This window comes from Mobula hypostoma, chromosome 4, assembly GCF_963921235.1.
Source record: "Mobula hypostoma chromosome 4, sMobHyp1.1, whole genome shotgun sequence".
NCBI lineage: Eukaryota > Metazoa > Chordata > Chondrichthyes > Myliobatiformes > Myliobatidae > Mobula > Mobula hypostoma.
The window spans coordinates 82,660,971-82,681,079 of NC_086100.1; the positions used below are offsets into that span (position 1 = coordinate 82,660,971).

General features: G+C 42.1%; 1 protein-coding gene across 1 annotated transcript in view; it reads left to right on the forward strand.

Annotated features, from left to right (window-relative positions):
- LOC134345961 (uncharacterized) overlaps positions 1-20,109 on the forward strand; it is a 94,095-nt gene that overhangs the window by 28,955 nt on the left and 45,031 nt on the right. The window contains exons 8-10 of the mRNA XM_063047305.1: positions 1,939-2,063; positions 6,821-6,938; positions 8,198-8,742. Of these exons, the coding sequence (XP_062903375.1) occupies positions 1,939-2,063; positions 6,821-6,938; positions 8,198-8,742 (788 nt within the window). The remainder of the gene's footprint in view (positions 1-1,938; positions 2,064-6,820; positions 6,939-8,197; positions 8,743-20,109) is intronic.

A 20,109-nucleotide genomic window follows, 5' to 3' on the forward strand; every position in this document is an offset into this window, starting at 1 on the left:
GTTTGACACTGAGAATCCCATCCCTAAATCTCTCTACCTTCCTGCCCATTTTCAATAGATTTCAATGGGTATACTTAATTGCAGAGAAATGTATACAATATACATCCTGAGATTCTTTTTCTTCCCAAACATCCACGAAAACAGAGGAGTGCCCCAAAGAATGAATGACAGTTAAATGTTAGAACCCCAAAGTCCCCTGCAGCTTCCCCCTCCCACACATAAGCAGCAACAAAGCCCCTCCCCCACCAGCAAAAAAGCACTTACACCCCCTACGGGGCACTCAAGCGTGCAACAAATCATCAATAAAGGCACAGACGCAGTACGCCAAAGACTACTCGTTCATCCGGTAATTCGACATACCACAGGCTTTCTCTCTCCCTAATAAGGAAAAAAGACGTATCCCCATTTCACAGAGAGTGGGGAGACGTAACAAAGCAATTCACTAAAAGATATGTCAGCCTCTTTGAGCAAGTTTTGGATATCTGCTTTAGTTTCTCAGATTTTGTTTGTTAACATTATATAATACCAATCCAGGTTTTTTTTTGTTATTGATGTTGTTAGGTTGTGTGTAGATATCGCAACTTGAATTATCTGTACTCCGGTGTATCTGTGGGTTACCGGGGTATCTTGTTTTGGGGTTTTTTGATATTCCAGGGTTTGGGAGGCTTTCTGAAAGTATCCTGAGGTCTCTGAATTAAAGGTACATCCAAGGCACAGTATCTTTGAAGTCAGTGTATGTACTCTCAGTGCTCACTTTATTAAGTTCAACTGCACACTGAGTGTATGTTTGTTGCCCATCTACTTCAAGTTTCGACGTATTGTCCATTCAGAGATGCTCTTCTACACACCACAGTTGTGATGTGTGGTTATTTGAGTTCCTGTCACCTTCCTGGTAGCTTGGACCAGTTTAGCCATTCTCCTCTGACCTCTCATTAACAAGGCACTTTTGCCCACAGAACTGCTGCACGTGATGCTTTTAGCTTTTCACATCATTCTCAATGAATTCTAGCGAATGTTGCGTGTGAAAATCCTAGGAGATCAGCAGATTCTGAGATATGTGATCAAAGTCACTTGGATCACATTGCTTCCCCATTCTGATAGTTGGTCTGAATAACAACTGAACCTCTTGACCATGTCTGCATGCTTTTATGCATTGAGTTGCTATCACATGAATGGCTGATTGAATATTTGCATTATTGAGCAGATGTACAAGTATACCTAATAAAGTGGCCACTGAGTGTATAATCAACCCTTCCCTTTGAATTGTGGAAATTTCTACTGTGTGAGGCAACAAGTTTCAAACACAGTGAGAGTATCTTCATCTCGAAACTGCAGAAGCAAGCAATGTTTTGAATTAACAGTTTTTTTAGGCAACTGTGATTACTTGATATATCAAGAGTCACTTGAGTTATCAGTCTTTAGGTGCCAAGATTGATATGACAACTTATATTTTGGAATATTTTTGTACAGTGATGCCCAGTACAATATCCAAGATTTCTGTGTTTATCAACTGCAGAATAAATATTGGTTGATATAGCACTTTTTGTCCATTACAACGTTCCCAAAGTGGGTCAAAGGAACTCAATTACTGAGTCAGGAAGAGGTATTGGACAGGAAGCTATAAACCTTATGGTTGGCAAAGCGAAGGGAGGTGAAGATGGGAGACGGAGTTCTCAGAGGGTTAAGTACAGAAATCAGTAGAGGAGATGTTATCGAATTAAACATGATAAACTGAAAATTGAATGAAAGTAAGTCATTAGCTTTAAATAAATAAAAAAAAGGTAAGTTCCAATGATGATGTTTGCCCATTAAGTGATAGCTTATGTTGGATACTGCCCTAAATCCTTAGAATTGTGGTTGTGTACAGTACATTGGGATTAGGATTACACTGTAATCTCCTCTGCATATCATTGAATTGAAATACAATATACATTGCAGAATATGGTTGCGGATCCCTCAGAACAGTAAATAAAAAATCACGTTCTCAAGGCATGGAAAATTCAACACTAGACCCTCGAATCACTGGGGGCAAGAGGATGAAGAAAGGAAGCAGCCCCTGGCAGGTGAGTTGCTTTACTGTAGTAATCTAGTGAGCATTCTGTGTACAGAAAACCGAATTCTGGGGCTGCTTGTTTTTGTTTCAGTTAATATTTTTGTTAATGTAGTGCTTAGGTGTTAATAAATAAACCAACTATAGTATTTGTACTAAAGCATGTGATTTCTCCGGCCAAGGCCAATCAAGTGACTTACAAGTATTTATCCTGACAAAGGGTCTCGGCCTGAAACGTCGACTGTACCTCTTCCTAGAGATGCTGCCTGGCCTGCTGCGTTCACCAGCAACTTTGATGTGTGTTATAAGTATTTATAAGAGCTTTCTTGATTTTGTAATGTTGCGCTGGTGTTGGTAAAGCCATGTAATCTGTCTGTATTTTTAACTACTTCTTCAAATTTTCTTGCTGCCTTCAGGAATTTATATACAGCGGCCCATAGGCTCTGTGTTCCCCAGCCTCTTTTAACATGAAACCATCATGTTTGTAAGTTAAATGTTGAAGGATTAAAGAAAAGTAGCAAGCAAAAACTGCTCCAGATATTTAAAAAGGGGATTATGCTAAATGATAAGGAGGAAGACGGGGAACCATTGGGAAGGAAGGCACTCAGCCCGTGCTGGTGCTGTGAAAGAACTACCAGTTATTATTGCTTCCCAGGGCTTTCTCTGCCAATCATTTCATCTAAGTATTAAGTGAATGACCTTTCTGAAAGTTGAAATGTAATCTGTTTCCACCACCCCTCCACTCACTGAATTTCAACGTGAATAGGTTCCTACTCCTCTACATCCTGACTTGGTTTGCCAGTTACTTTAAATCTGTAGCTCAGTAATGGTCACAGTGCACACGTAGGTGTGCGAGCATTAATAACCATACAGCAGAGCCCTGACTCAGTTCACCTTGGTCCTCTTTGCCCCTGCATCGGGGCCTTGCTCCGTCAAGTTTGGGTGGGAGTTGCTGTGCAACATCTGTCTGACACTAAAAGCAAATTGTGCACAGGCAGCTTCCTTACCTTAACAATGAGGAACCTGGCACAAGCAGGATTTTACTATCATGCGAATGAGAGAATGCAAGGACATCTGCGCCAACTGTGCCATTGCAGGGACCAGTGACTGTTGGACGATTCATTGGCTAATTCACTCTGTTATTTTCATCATTCTAGCTCCCATTAAAAACAGTGCCAATGAAAACATTGCAGCTGGAAAGTCAATGCAGGCTGGTGCTCTAGAGAATGTTGGAAACATCAAGTCAGGCAGTATTTTTGGTGAGAAAAACTGAGTTAAATTTCAGGTCAAAGGCACTTCATCAGAACTGGGAAAGAGAGAAAATGAGCTGCTTTCATGTTGCAGAGGGTTGGACAGGGATGGATATGGCAAAGGGAGTGCTATGACTGGGGTTGCCAAGGGGAAAAGTTGTATTGGAGGTCATCAGATCAATGGATTAATGGGCATAGTTTGAGAGAGAGTCCAGACAAATCAACATTAAGAACTATGAAATGAGGCCAGTTAGCATGAGAACAGAATCAAAACTGTAGTATGCAGAGCTTTAGAATGTTCTTTAGTGGTCAGGCTGTGTTAATGGAGAAACAATGAAAACTGAGCCAGTATCACAAATGGACTGACCAGTTCTGATAAAGGTAGAGAAAGTTTGAAGTTTGATATCGTCCAGAAAGATGCAATGTACCAATATAGAGGGAGGGGTGCCATTGTGCTCATCAAGCTCCATTACAACAATGCAGGAAGCTGCAGATTGGCAGTGGAATGTAGAATATACTGGCAGGAAGCTGAGGATCAGACCTGCAGATTGAATGCAGGTTTTCCACAAAGCAGTCGGTTTTTGATTACTCCACTGTGGAGAAAACCACATTGTGAATGCAGTACGCCAGAATGGAAGAAATGCTTGGGAATTCCTGCTACAACGGATAACAGTATTGATCACAAACAGTGATCAATACTCTTATACTCTGACCAGAAGTAGTGGGCTGCTCTATTAGCTGCAGTGATCATGGTTATGAGGCTGTTCTTAAAATGGTCAGAGATATGGGATTTCTCTCAGTGCTGATCCCAGTACAAATGTGAGCACTAAGAGCAGCTCCTAATCTGTATTGCTGTGAACATTGCCATAGGAACAGCAACTGCAGGACTGTAATCCTCACAGCTGTGACACCATCACCTTTAAAGAAGTAAGAAATCTAGCACCAGAGTGTTTCCATTACTGGAGTGAGAGCAGCTCCAGAACTCTTATCATTACTGCAGGTGTAAGAACAGCCCTAGGACTGTGAGCATTATTGCAGGGAGAACAGTCTCGGAACTGTGATCTTTTTTTGTGGTTTGAGCAATGTGGAGTGGTGGCCATTTCTGCAGCGAGTGAAGCCGCAGCAATAGGAGCACTACTGAAGTAGAAGAGCATCCCCAGATCTTTGACCACTATTGCAATGAGAGCAGGAAGAGCAAAGCAATAGACCAGTGAAGCTTTGCCACTGGAGAGCAGATGTGATTAGAGTGGTGGGGGATTTCAGTTCCCAGCTTTGTTGGTGGATGGCGCTATCTAATGAAATTCTTTACAAGGGCTGTGTGGTTAATGTTATCTACGTGGACTTGATGAAAGGCTTTTGACAGGTCCTTCATGTATGGCTGGCTTAAACCATTGGATGCTGTGGGATGCCATGTGTGTTGTAAATTGGATCCCAGACTAGCTTGGTAATAGGAGAAACAAGGTGATTACGGAGAGCTGCCTTTGTAATTGGAAGCCTGCGAATCTGGTATGCTGCAGACATTGATGTTGGGAGATTTGTTGTTCATGCATTCATTGGGCACTTCATTCGGTTACCCCCTGGATGTCCATGGTTATTCTGCTGCTGTAGCCCGTCCACTTCACTTTTCGAGATGTTGTGCCTTCAGAGATGCTCTTCTGCACACCACTGTTGTGCGTGTGGTTATTTGAGTTACTGTCGCTTTCCTGTCAGCCTGAACCATTCTGGCTGTCCTCCTCTGACCCCTCTCATTAACAAGGCATTTTCACCCACAGAACTACCGCTCATGGGATTCTTTTTTTTTCATTTCTTTGCACCATTCTCTAAAAACTCTAGAGACTGTTGTGTGTGAAAATCCCAGGAACTTAGCAATTTCTGAGATATGCAAACCATCCTATCTGGCAGCAACAATCACTCCATGGTCAAATTCACTTAGATTATATTTCATCCCCACTCTGATGTTTGGTCTGACCAACAACTGAATCACTTGACCATGTTTGCATGCTTTTATGCATTGAGTTGTTCTCTCATGCTTGGCTGATTAGATAATTGCATTAACAAACAGGTGTACATGATAGAGTGGCCACTGAATGTACAGTAATTTGGATATGTATGTAGGAAGTTTGCAGTCAATACAAAAAAGTTGTACATTGTAGATAGAGAGGGAGATAGTCTTAGTTTATAGAACAATACTGGTGATCTGGTAAATTGACCAGATAATAGCAGATGGAACTTAATCCTAGTAACTATGAGTTGATGCAAGTTGGTGGTCCAACACGGATATACGTTCTGAACTATATTGCCCGATGGAGAACAGTGAGACCATCATGTGCAGGCAATAGGTTGCTAAAAGGAAGGTGTTAAAGAAGGGGTAAGAGTTGCTGGCTGTCATTAGCTGCAGCATAGATCTGAAGTGAAGTCATTGAACTTTGGTTAGGCCATAGCTGGAGTACTACCTTAGCAATGGCCAACTGCTAGAGTACAGGCTGCCAAATGCACTGAAGAGGGTGAAGCAGAAAGATCCATCAGGATGTTGCCAGGGTGGAACCTTACAATTATGAAGGTAGACTGGCTGGACTGGGTTTCTTTTCCTTCAACACTGTAATACAAAATTATGAGTGACATAGGTAGGGTGGAGTGTGAGAAACTTTTCCTCATTATGGAGGCACCTAGAGCCAGGAGGCATAAGCTTGAGGTGAATATTAAGAGAGTTAAAAGGCATCTGAAGAAATATTGTTTCACCCAGAGAGTGGTTGCAATCTGGAATGCACTGCCCTCAAAGATGGTACATTTGAAAAGTATCTGGATGCACACTTGAATCATTAAGGCATAGAAGGCCATAAACCTGGTACTGGTAAATGGATTTAGTGTGGACAGGGACTTGATAGTGCTCTTGGATGTCATTAGTCAATGCTTCTTTGTTGTCGAACACTATTTCTCAATCATATCTTTCTCTGGAAATACATGCAGATGGGCAAAATTAGCCTTATTTCCCTCTCCAATCCACAATCAATTTTTATCAGAGCAAAATGAATCTTTGATATTAGCTTTATTCTTTATATCACTGGGAAATCCTTAAGATGTTTTAAAAATAGACTCAACCTTGGGGCATTCTGCTTTCACTTGATCCTCAAACACAAGAAAATCTGCTGATGCTGGAAATTCAAGCAACACACACAAAATGCTGGTGGAATGCAGCAGGCCAGGCAGCATCCTATAGATGCACTGATCCTATAGGTGTACAGTCCTATAGATCCTATAGATGTACAGTCCTATAGATCCTATAGATGGCAGCATCCTATAGATGTACAGTCGCTCCTATGGATGCTGTCTGGCCTGCTGCATTCCACCAGCATTTTGTGTGTGTTGCTTTACTTGATCCTACAGGTTTAGTTACCGGGCTTGTAGTGAAGTTATTTTTTTAGGTCTACGGGTCGAGGGTTTGTTTCTTGAGGTTTGTGAATGTCTCTTGTTTCTGGAGTTGTATTTAATTTTATGAGGTCACTCTGTATTTTAATGACAGATCCTACTTATGGATGCAGGTGGCCATTTCAAGTGTGGAGGAGTTCTAATTCATCAGTTTTGGATCTTGACTGCCGCTCATTGCGTTGATGAAGGAGGCCGATTTAAAGTCAGACTTGGTATGGGAAATCCCGTCATGCTTGCTATAGCTCATGTCTACTCCAAGTGCCTGGTACATATGGTGCAATGTGCTCCTCCCTGAGTACAGTTCACAATTTCTAGTTCCTGTACAGAGTTGCATCCAGTACCTCTTTGCTGCCCGCATTTGTCTCATTGGACTTCTATTCCTCATCAATGTGTTTTCTGTTGACAAGGTCATTCAAAGAAGGCATCAGTTTTGCATACATGCTGCTGCTGTAGCAGCTAATTCGAACCCATCAATATTACTCTGCATTGCCTTAATTTCTCCAAGTGACAATGTTTTTCGATGTTGAGATTTGCTCATTTCAGCTGTCTCTTCATTCCCCACCGCACCCGCCCCCTCATCACCTTTAAGGCCACTATTGAAGATATCTAAAATGAAACACCATGTTATTCTTCTTCATTAAAGACATGACATAAATTCAAATTATTATTGTCCCACTGAATGGAATTCAAACTTGTAGTTTTCAGAGGCATGTATCTCTCACTGGCAAAGTGCAGTTGTAAGCCAGACTTTGTAGTCTTTGCTGCTGAGTGTTTGTTAACTTTACTTGCTTCTTCTCGAGAGAATGCTTTATTTTGAGGTATAGCTGAGATAATGGGAGCAGGGAGCCTTTGTGTCAGGTCTCCACCCTCCACCCACTCTTCCTGGAGTAACGTCGCAGAATGTGGCTCAAACATACAAGTGGTAAGGGGCTGAATCTGGATTGTCTCCCCCTTTCCTTCCTTCAAAGCTCAGCAATTAATACAGAAGCAAAGGGACAGTTCATAAAACCTTTCGTTGGGGCTGCAGGTCACCTTGGCTGTGGGGATCGTAACTCTACCCAAAAGAAGAAAGAGTACAACATCAGGCCAAGTTCTCATGGCAGAGGACCCTGGTGCCTTGGAACTATTGGTCTACTGCTCTAAACTTCCAGCGCATGGTGCTGCTGATGAACTTCAGATAACAAATGCAACCAGATTAGAAGCAAACTTCTCTTGTCAAAGGATTGCTTCATTGTGGGGTCCAGTGGGGGAAATCAGCAGTCAGCAGAGTCATTTCCACTAACAGCATGTGGACGAGGCAGTCTTGCTGTTATACTGACAGTAATACTGACTCCAGACAGTGAGACAAGAGTCCTGAAGAAGGGTCTATTTCCATAGACACTGCCTGACCTGCTGAGTTCCTCCAGCGTGTTGTGTGTATTGCTGAGTGATATTGACTGTTCACATGACATAATGCCCATCTATGTTTCAGGTGAGCATAACCGGTCAGTTAATGAGAGAACAGAGGATACTATCATGATAAGTGAAGTGATCATCCATCCCAACTTCAGCCGCAGCAGGTTGGATAATGACATCGCTCTCCTCCATCTATCTGTACCTGCTATCTTCAGTGATTACATCCTCCCAGTATGCCTGCCCAGCCAAATGATGGCAGAGGAAAGATTACACATTCCGGGAAACAAAGTATTGGTCACAGGTTGGGGAGCAGTGGATGAAAACGATGACACAATCCGCCCTACCACTCTGTTATTCATCGACATTACATTGGTTTCCCATAAACGGTGCCAGAATATGCTAGGAAACAAAATCACATCGAACATGATCTGTGCAGGAGACCGAACTTACGGTAAAGATGCCTGTAAAGGTGACAGTGGTGGGCCAATGGTTATTGTAAAGAATAGCACATGGTTTCTGATAGGACTGGTCAGCTGGGGAGAAGGATGTGGCCGGTTCCATAAGTTTGGTGTTTACACAAAAGTGTCTAATTACCTAGACTGGATATATTCAGTAACTAATATCTGATTTTTTTTTCAAATCTGCTCCTCTCTGATTGATCTACAGGACAAAGTTATCTTTATCATCTCTTTCCAATTCAACTACAAATGTATTAAATAATATTGGACAAATAAGTTCTTGAGATGTGAGGTGCTAAATATGTTGTATTACTTTGGTGATAGTCTACCATAATTAAATATAAATTATGACTAATATTCAGATAAGGTTTGTGCATTATGACTCATGCTAATAATCTGGAAAGAATAGTAACTGAATTTCAACAAAGAAAAATATAGTCAGTTCAGTTTTCTGTCTTGCTTGCTTTCTTAGTTTGTTCCATGAATTTTTCTATTCTCCTAAATGTATATGTTGAAAGTGCTGATTGAATCATTTTAAATATATCATGTCTTTCCAGGTTTTTGTCAATATGGTACACAGCTGATCAGTGTGTGCTGTCATATTCATCTAGTTAATATGCTGTGTGTCTCATTATCCACTATTGAACTCTTTAAGTTTAGTTCTGCCTTTGGCAGAGTCTCTTTGTCAAGGCTAATTGGGGCCCAAGAGAGGGGCAAGAAAGGCACCAAGGCGTGTATTTTTTTCTGCTTCATCTTACTATCAGGAACTAGTTCCAGAAAGGAATTGGTGTAAGACCAGGAAAAATGAACATGGAAGAGAAAAAAAAATGAAGATTATACAGGTTTGGACATAAAGATTAAACTGAGTTGAATGCAACATGGTCAAAAAGGTTAAATGGACTTGGCTGCCAATTAGAGTATTAGCTCTGACACAATTTAAACTCGACATAATAAACCTATCTTTCAAGTTTCAATTTGATTTTCTTGCTGCATTTTTGACTTAGCATATATTGTAAACCAAGTTCTCAAAGGAATAAATTATGTTATAAATAGACAGAGCTAGAGGGGTGACAAGAAGCATTGTTAGGACATGCAAAATAATGTGTTCATGGCTCACATAGAAGTTATACTTATATTCATTCACCATAGACCAACAGTTTCTACAATACAACATTATATTAACACTGTCTAGTTTCTTGTCAGTTATCTTGTCCAAAGACAAAACTGTTCTTAGTAACAGTCATTTTATGCACATCATTTGCACTGTTTAGCACTCCTCATTGCATCCGAGAGGCTATCTCATTCAATATATTTAAGACACAGTTAGATAAATTTTTGTATAGCAGGGGAATAAAGGGTTATGGGAAAAAGGCAGGTAGGTGAGTTGAGACCACAGTCATGTCAGCCATGGTTTTATTGCATGGTGGAGCAGGCTTGATAGCCTAGATAGTCTAGTTCTGCTTCTATTTCTTATGTTCTTATTCTTCTTCAGAAATAATCTTTTCTCTTACAGGACCCTCCAAACCCTTGCGCTCCATGTACCTATCCAAATGCCCCTTAAATGTTGCAATTCTACTCACCTTTGCCTCTTCCTTTGGAAGCTCATTCCAGATGCTCACCACCCTCTGTGTAAAGAGGTCTTTTAGACAAGGAAATGCCAATGAACTAAATAAGTATTTTGCATCAGTCTTCACTGTGGAAGACACTAACAGTATTTGAGAGTATTGGGGGCAGCAGTGAGTGCAGTTGCTATTAGTAGGGAGAAGGTGCTTCGGAAGCTGAAAGGTCTGAAGGTAAATCAGTCACCTGGACTGGTGACTAGTGGTGTTCCTTAGGGGCTTGTATTGGGACCGCTTCCATTTATGTTGTATGATCTGGATGACAGAATTGATAACTTTGTGGCCAAGTCTGCAGATGATTCAAAGATAGGTGGGGGGTGGGGTGGTGCAAGGTAGTGTTGAGGAAGCAGGGATACTGCAGAATGACTTACATTAGATGAATAGTCAAAGAAGTGCCAGATGGAATACAGTGTTGGGAAGTGTATGGTCATGTACTTTAACAGAAGGAATAAAAGTCTAGATTATTTTGTAAGCAGGGAGAAAGTTCAAAAATCCAAGGTGCAAAAAGACTTGGGAGTCTTTGTGCAGGTTTCCCTAAAGGTTAACTTGCAATTTGATTTGGTCATGAGGAAGGCAAATACAATGAACCATAGAACCATAGAATATTACAGCACAGAAGCAGGCCTTTTGGCCCTTCTTGGCTGTGCTGAACCATTTTTCTGCCTACTCCCACTGACCTGCACCTGGACCATATCCCTCCATACACCTCTCGTCCATGTACCTGTCCTAGTTTCTCTTAAATGTTAGCAGTGAGCCCACATTTACAACTTCATCTGGCAACTCATTCCACACTCCCACCACTCTCTGTGTGAAGAAGCCCCCACTAATGTTCCCTTTAAACTTTTCCCCCTTCACCCTTAACCCACGCCCTCTGGTTTTTTTCTCCCCTAGCCACAGTGGAAAAAGCATGCTTGCATTCACTCTATCTGTACCCATCATAATTTTATATACCTCTATCAAATCTCCCATTGTTAGCATTTTATTTCAAGTGGATGAGAATATAAAAGTAAAGATGTATGGCTTCATCTTTACAAGGCAATGGTGAGGCTTCACTTTGGAGTTTTGGGCCCCTTATCTAAGAAAGGATGTGCTGACATTGGAGAAGGTTATAAGGAGGTTCATGAATATGATTCCAGTTTTGCAAAGCTTATCATATGAGGAGCATTTGATGGCTCTGCACCTGTACTTGCAGGAATTTAGAAGAATGAAGGGGTATATCATTGAAACCAATTGAATATTGAAAGGGCTAGTTGAAATGGACGTGGAGAGGATGTTTCCTAAGTGGGGAAGTCCAGGACCAGAGGGTGCAACCTCAGAATTGTGGGACGTCCATTTAGAATGGAGATTCAAAGGAATTTCTTTAGCTGGAGGTGGGTGAATGTGTGGAATTTGTTGCCACAGGCAGTTGTGGAGGCCAGGCCATTGAGTGTATTTAAAGTGGAGATTGATATATTCTTTATAAGTCAGGGCGTGAAAAGTTACGGGGAGGAGGCAGGAACATGGAGTTGAGAGGGAAATGGATCAGCCATGATGAAATGGTAGAGTAGGCCCAATTGGCCAAAGTCCTAATTCTGCTCCAATGTCTTATGGTCTTTTAAGTCTCTTCCCTTTCATCTTGTATTTGTGCCCTCTGGCTTTGAATTCCCCAGCCCTGGGGAACAGACTGTGACCATACACTTACCCAGACCACGCATGAGTTTATAAGCTTCCATGTGGTCTCCTCAAAGCCTACCAATTCTCCACGGAATAAGGATCCATGACCTCTGCCTATAACTCAGGCCGTCTAGTCCAAGCAGCAGCCTCATAGATTGCTTCTGCACCTCCGCCATCGTGACAATGTCTTTCCTATGACAGGGTGACCTGAAGTGAACACAGTTCTCCAAGTGCAGTGTCAACAACTTGTGTAACTGCAATAAAATGTCCCTACTATTGAACTTGATGCCCTTACTGATGAAGGTCGGTATACGAAATGCCTTCGTTACCACCCTGTGTACTTTTGCTCCATTATCAGCGAACTGTGCTCAGGCCCACAACACTCATCAGTGCCCTGCCATACACTGTATGGGTCCTCCCCGGTTTCAAAATCCAAACCGCATTACCTCATGCATATCTATGTTGGAATCCATTTGCTATTCATCACTCATTTCCTTAACTGACCAAGATCTCTTTGTATTTCATTGTAACCTGCTTCACTATCAGCAAGAACCCCTAATTTAATATTATCAGCAAATTTGCTAATTGTTCCATGAGTATTCACAGCCCAATCATTTACATAAATAATAACAGAGGTCCCAACATTGACCCTTGGGGCATCCTACTAGTACAGGCCTCCAGTCAGAGAATCGACCTCCAAGCATCACCCTCAGTTTCCTATTATTGAGTCAGTTCTGAATCCATCTCAATAGTTCCCCCTAAATCCCATGTGACCTATTCTTCCAGATCAGCCTGCCATGTGGGACTTTGTCAAAGGCATTGCTAAAGTCCATATTGACAACACCCCACTGTCTGGCTTTCATCTATCCCCACGTTTGTCCCTTTGAAACATTCCAAAGGATTCATTAGACATGACTCCCCATGTATAAAGCCATGCTGACTACTCCTGATCAGGCTTTGACTATCCATGTGATTAAAGATCTTATTCCTCAGAATTCTCTCTAGTAACTTCCTTACAACTGAAATCTGTGTCACTGGCCTGTAGTTCCTGGCTTGTCCTTGTTATCTTTATTGAACAATGGAAGAACATCAGCCATCCTCCTATCTTCCAGAACTCCAACAGTAGCTAACGATGAAGCAAATATCTCTACAAGAGCTTCTGCAATTTCTCCCCTGACCTCCCATAAGGTCTGGGGTGCACTTAGTCAGGCCCTGGGGAACCTTAATGGCTACGAATAACTTATTCTTCGTAAAATGCATGTTTCAAGACCTCACTACTTATTACCCTCATTTTTTAAGCATCCATGATATTCTCTTTAGTAAACAAGAGGAGAAATAGAGATTTAAAAAGTCAGATAGCACCTAAAGAGGGGAATAAACAATCAATATTTCAGATCCTGAAGAAGAGTGTCAGTCCAAAATGCTGACTGATTATTCCCCAACACAGATACTGCCTGATCTGCTGAATTCTTCCAGCATTTTGTTGTTGTTGCTCAAGATTTCCAGCATGTGCAGAATCTCTTCTGTTTATTGATTGCATCTCATGCCCTCTTTTTGCCCTGCTAATTTCCCCTTAAACCTGCTCTTATACTTTTCACATTTGAACCCAGCTGCCAAAAAGCAATGAAAAATAAAAAAAATTCCCAGACCAGGGATTCAATATTGCTCATCAACCAAGGTTCACTGAACTTGGTGTGTCTACCCTTCACCCTAAAAGGACTATGCTGTTCCTGGACCCTCGATATGACCCTTTTAAAAATCTCCCACTTGCCAACTGTTGTTTTGCCTTTAAGTAGAGTCTCCTAGTGGACCCCAGCTTAACACTGCCTAATACACTGGAAGTTGGCTCTGTTTCAGTTCAGGACTTTAACCAATGGATCTGTTTTTAATTTTTTCCACTATTTTAAATTAATAGAATTATGTCACTGAACCCAAAGGGCTCCCCAATTACCACATTGGTTACTTGGCTTTCTTTGTCTCTTAGTATTGTTCTTTCCCCAATAGCCTTCTCTATATATTACGTGAGGAACTGGACTTGAATGTACCACACATATTCTGCCCTGTCCAGACCCTTTGCGCATTGGGTGGCCCAGTCGATACTGGGAACATTTAAATCTCCACTAGCACTACCCTAGTATTTTTACAACGGCATGCGGTTTCTCAACACCTTGACTTCTCAAGTTCCCACTAACTGTTAGGGGATCTAGCCCTATGTCGTCGTCTTCTTCTAAACTAAGATGAACTACTAAACTTGGAGTCAAAATTGCTTAGCAGGAAAAACCAAAAGTGGTCGTAGATAGTTGCCTCCAATCACAAACACCAGAAAATCTGCAGGTGCTGGATATCCAAGCAATACATACAAAATGCTGGAGAAACTCAGCAGGCCAGACGGTATCAATGGAAAAGAGTACAGGCGATGTTCTGGGCCAAGAAACACTGACTGTTTGCTCTTTTCCATAGATACTGCCTGGCCTGCTGAGTTCCTCCAGCATTTTGTGTGTGTTGCATAGAAAATTACGTCTCTGACTGGAGGCCTGTGACTAATGTGGTACCACAGGGATCGGTGCTGGTTCCACTGTTGTTTGTCATCTACATAAATGACTTGGATGATAATGTGATAAACTAGACCAACAATTTTGCAGATGATACCAAGACTGAGGGTGCAGGCAGTCTATAAGAGCTTGGGAAAATGAGCTGAAATTGACAGATGGAATTTATTGCAGGAAAGTGTGAGATGTTGCACTTTGAGAGGACAAACCAGGGTAGGAGTTACATAGTTAACTGTAGAGAATGGAGGAATATGGTAAAACAAAGGGATCTGGGGAACAGATCCATAATTCCTTGAAAGCAGTATCACAGGTTGATAAGATCATAAAGAGGGCTTTGGTCACTTTGGACTTTATAAATCAAAGTACTGAGTACAGGAGTTGGGATGTTATACTGAAGTTGTATAAAATATTGGTGATGCCACATTTGAAGTATTGTGTGCATTTCTGGTTATCTACCAACAGGAAAGATAGCAATAAGATTGAAAGAGTACAGAGAAAATTTACAAGGATGGTGCTGAGATTCAAGGACCTGAGTTATAGGGAAAGGCTGAATAAGTTAGGACTTTATTTCCTAGAGCATAGGAGAATAAGGAAGATCTGATAGAGGTGTACAAAACTATGAGGGGTATAGACAGGGATTTTCCACTGAGGTTAGGTGAGAGTAGAATTAGAGGTCATAGGTTAAGGGTGAAAGGTGAAATACTTAATGGGAACCCAAGGAGGGACATCTTCACTCAAAGGATGGTGTGAATGTGGAATGAGCTGCTAGTGGAAGAGGTGAATGTGGGCTCAGTTGCAACATTAAAGAGAATTTTGGATAAGTAAGGAGGGCTACGGTCCAGGTACGAGTCGATGGGACGTGCCAGAATAACATTTGAGCATGGATCAGGGTGTGCTGAAGGGCCTGTCACTGTGCTGTGCTGCCTTAGGATTCTATGACTCTATTGGCATGTTTTTGAGACAGAGGTAGATGAAAGGATGTTTAATTAAGATACATAAAGTTTTAAGGTGAACAGAAGGAGCATTAACTATCTAAATGTGAATGTAGAATTCCATTACTCAATATTTCAAAGCAAATCATCCATTCATTATCCATTGCTCTTTGCAGGAGGTCACTTTGTGTAAATTGGCTGGTACATATCCAGCATTATATTCCATCCAGACAGATTATTCACGCCTGTGCATCGAGATAATTCTAGAGAAAGTCAACAGCAGAAACAGAGTTCCAAAGAAAAGGCAATAAGGGGCAAGACCAGGATGAGTTAGATTGTGATGGCAAGAGTCCATTCAATTGTATTATTTAGGTATATGATGATGAAGACTAGCTGGACAATGATTTGCACTGAGATTGATTCTGCTGTTTTAGATTACAACTTGCATGCCATCACAAAGCAGATGCAAGTGGAGACAAATTTCTGCGGTCAGATATCTTTAAGAAGGATGCTCCACCTGTGATGGCAGTAGAAGAAGTTATGATGTAAAAATTGGCTCCTTGCATTTCTCTTGAGTTGATATGTACTGACAATCCTGTTCTGCGTACCTTTAGGTGAATGCAACACACTATGGGTTTCTGGGAGCATCCTGACATTTTTCATTGTGGAGAGCCAGGATAACCCTCCATAATTTTTACATTCAGATTTACTTCCTATTCTGTTGGTGATCTTATAACCATCCTAAACTTCATTCACTATAAAAGTTGCTTTGTGGGCATTGCAAATGACCTCTAATAGTGGTATTTCAAAGTGGCCTAAAGTACGTGTTTTTATATAAAATTTCCAGTTACTTTTACATCAGAGCTATTGTCCACTATTATTTTCCATTATTGGTTCCTTAAGGTTGTTATAGCTGGGGGTGGTAATGGGGACAACTTCCCACTACCTATTAAATGCTCCCAATGGGGTGAACCTCAAATAGCCTCTGATAGCCAAGTTCAGCTCCTGGCCTTCAAGTGTAGCTTAACTACTAAACCTGGCAGAACCATCTCTATCAACAGGAGAAGGGGAAAAGGTGGGGTACTGGCGCCTTCAAACCAGTCGCTTTGGGCGGATGTGGCTCGTCAGCCGTGGTAGGAGAAGGAAAACTCTGATCTCAAACCACCGCTGCCTTGCAACTATACCCACTCATGGGGAAGGCTTTGGCTAAACGCTAAGGAAAATTCTGGAGCTGGAGTCCCTAAGGCAGCCCTACATTGAGTTCAATACTGACTGGCAACTCCTGTGATGCTACTGGTACCAAAACGTATCGGTCTCTGCCATTCCTTTGGGTTCATCAGATGCATGGAGAGGGGGAGCTTGCGACATGGGCAACAGCTTGCTCTCCATAGCATACTGCCCGGAGTTGCGGATCTAGACAGCTAGGACACAACATCCATAGCCAACTCTGACTGACAGAGGCCTCAACATCATATATTTTCCATAGAAATGTGGATCCAGAGTTTTCCTTGCTGGTGCCTCACAAGACCAAGTTCATAGGCTATCCAGTTTCCTGGTAAATTGTTGTCTAATCAAACAACACACAAGATGATAATTAACTTATTCCAAATATTGACAGATGCTATCGAATATGTACAAAATACTAACTTGGTTTAATAGATGAATGCTGCCTTTAATCCTGTTCAAAATTTAGCTGATGTTATTAATAGTTCCTTCTCCTTTGATACCATCTCCCTCATTTACATATCTATAGACAACACCTCCTCCTCAAAACCCTCACCCGTGATATAATGCAGATTCAGATTCATTTATTTATCACCTGTACATTGAAACATACAACGAAATACATCAACAACTAACACAGCCGAGGATGTTCTGGGGGCAGCCCTTGAGTGTTGCCAAACTTTCCGGCGCCAACATATCATGGCCACAGTGTTTATCAGAGCAATACCAGCAAAACAAGCCCCTTTCCCCTCTCCCAGCCTCCCACCCACTCACCACATCGGTCCCTCACACACAAAGACAGGCCACTAGCCTCAGGATAGGTGACCTCCAGGCCTTCACTCCTTGACCTCGGACTCTCAGATTCATGGACATCAGGCCTCCAGCTTTGGACTTTGCCCCAGCACGCGTCAATCATAGCTCTGACCTTCAGCCCCTGACTTCTAGACTTGCACAGATCTCCCTGGTGACCTGGGCCCTTGTGACTCCTTCAGGGTTCTATCTTCTGCCTTTGACCTTCAAGTTTCGGACTCACTGGGTTCAGTGCTTCGACCTTTGGCTTTGACAACTGGACTTCGCTGACATCTGGGTATCAACTCCAGGACTCACTAATCACTGCTTTGATTTTTGAGCTTCCATTTCCAGACTCAGACAGTCCTCTGACCCTGGTGAAGCAGGGGTGGAGTGGGCCACTGGCCTTTGTGATTTCTGACAAAATATCTGGAACTCACTGCCCTTATGGACTGGAACCAGGACTCGCTAATTTAGGGATCGCTAGTCTCCTCAGTGCCTGCCGATCAGGCCTTCAGGGTCAATGACATTTGACCATGAAGCACCCGGACCTGGACTCAAACTCGGTCCCAGTCTCTTCATTTACTGCCCCTAACCTCCAACTCCCCTTCATCTCTGTCCCTAAGCACTAATCCCAACTCTCCACTCTGATCCAGAAACCATCCCAACGAACATTAAAAAAACATGTCTGAGCCACTGAGCACAACGTTAATGAACGTGGTAGTTCAGCTCATCATGCCTTCAATTCCCTCTCCACATTCCACCGTCAACTTCCCTTTTCTCTTGAAATTCCTTAAACATGCTGCTTCCTAAATCCGAATCTGTATTGCAAGTAGTTTGTATTTGAACTCATCCAATTTGATGTCTATTTGCCGTGGCTCAGAAGAGCCCCTACACAAGGACACCAAGGGCAGTGGTGATCCATTGTCTTTGTCTCCCTGACCTAACTACAACCTTTGACATATTAGCCTGTAGAATCCTTCCGCAACACCTTTCCTTTATGACCCACCTGAGAATATTTCCCTTGCCTATTTTTTATCTCTGTCCTTCCAAAAGCATGTTTTACCACTGTAACTCATCTACATCCCAAGGATCTACACTTACAATCCTCTATTCATCAATTGATTCAAGATCAGAAGTATATTTATTATCAAAGAATATATAAATTGAACAACTTGAGATTTGGCTGCTTACAGGCAGTCACAAAACAAGAAACAGAAAGAACCAATAAAAAACTAAAGACCAACCCCCAATGCATAGAGAGAAAAAAAAAACAAATCATGCAAACAACAGGAGCCAATAACAGCATTCCAAACCAAATTGAGTCCGTTGATCTGTGTCCCCAGAGCAGTTTGGAGTAGGCCCAAAGCCTTTGTCTCAGTTCGTCCTACCAGTGGAGCAAATCACCGTGAAGCTTGCAGACATGAAGCATGGCAGCCAAGGCAGTCCCACAGCCTTAATGCCACAGAGAGAGAAGTGAACATCACAGGAAACTGAACAAAATTGGCTGACATTCATATCCGGTCCTAACTGGTCCAGTTCTATCTGGTTGGCTCTTAAACTGTCGAAACAGCAGATCGTGTCCTTCTTTAGGACCTGGGTCCCACCACAGTGAAGTGCTCCAGGCCTAGACCACACCACCCAGTGATTCGCTCTGGGCCTAGACCTTGCTACCCAGCCCGAAGTCATTCTCGACTCTCCAAATCGGTCTGGTGCTTAAAGCGATCCAACCTCACACCCGGATTAGTTGGACAGGCATAGAAACTCCTTCCCTCTGACTCCAACTCCATCTGCATCGATTTTGCAAATGCACCAGCATGGCTCATCCCTCGAATTCACCTCGCCTTCGCTCATCTCTTCATTGTTTGCAGTGAAACACATTTACTTCAGGAAAACTGTTATAAATAATTTCTTGCCTTTCGAACTACCAGGGAGCTATCACTGGCCTCCAGTAGAGCCACCTTAATGGTACCAAAATGTATCAATATGCCCCGCTACCTTGACAGGTATAGCCTTTTGCATTCAAGAGATGGCCAGAGATTCACCCTTCCCTTTGGCCGGTGTATGAGGGGCAACCCAGTGCTGCTTCCGAGCCTTTTGCTGTTTCCTCCTTTATATTTTGTAGTAGTCCTCCATTAACCATGGCATGTCCATAGAGTACTGGAAAACAGTTCAGAAAATAAACAGCAAAGTTCACAAAGTTAGCTCTTCAAAACTTTCCGGTCTCCCCCAACCTCAGTGGGAAAATTCTGCTTGAATTTACCCAATCAATACCCCTCATGATATTGGATGACTCTTTTAAATCTCCACTCATTCTCTTACACTCCAGGGAATAAAGTTTAAATGTATTCAACCCTTCTTGTTACTCAGCTCCTGATGAAGGTAGCTATAAGTTACTGATGAATAATGTAGTTGTTAGAGTAATTTTTGGGTTTAGGCCATTCACATGTAGTAAATGGCTTTAGCCACCAGTCTTCTGTTTATTGACAATTTTTAGGTTGTAACAATGCGTTTCTTAAAAGCTGTGAATACCGGAATACCAGTCCAGATGCAGCTGGTGAGAAGGTGTGAGGTTTGCATGCAGTTTCAAAGACAGCATTATCTATATTTTGTAAATATGAATTGTGCTTCATGTTAAGCATGTAAAATACCAAATAAATGTATTGTGGATTCAGTTTGGAACAGTGGATTCCTGAATACCAGTCCTGATGCTGCTGGCGCCGGTGGGATGGATATAATCGGGAGGTGTGAAGTTTGCATGTAG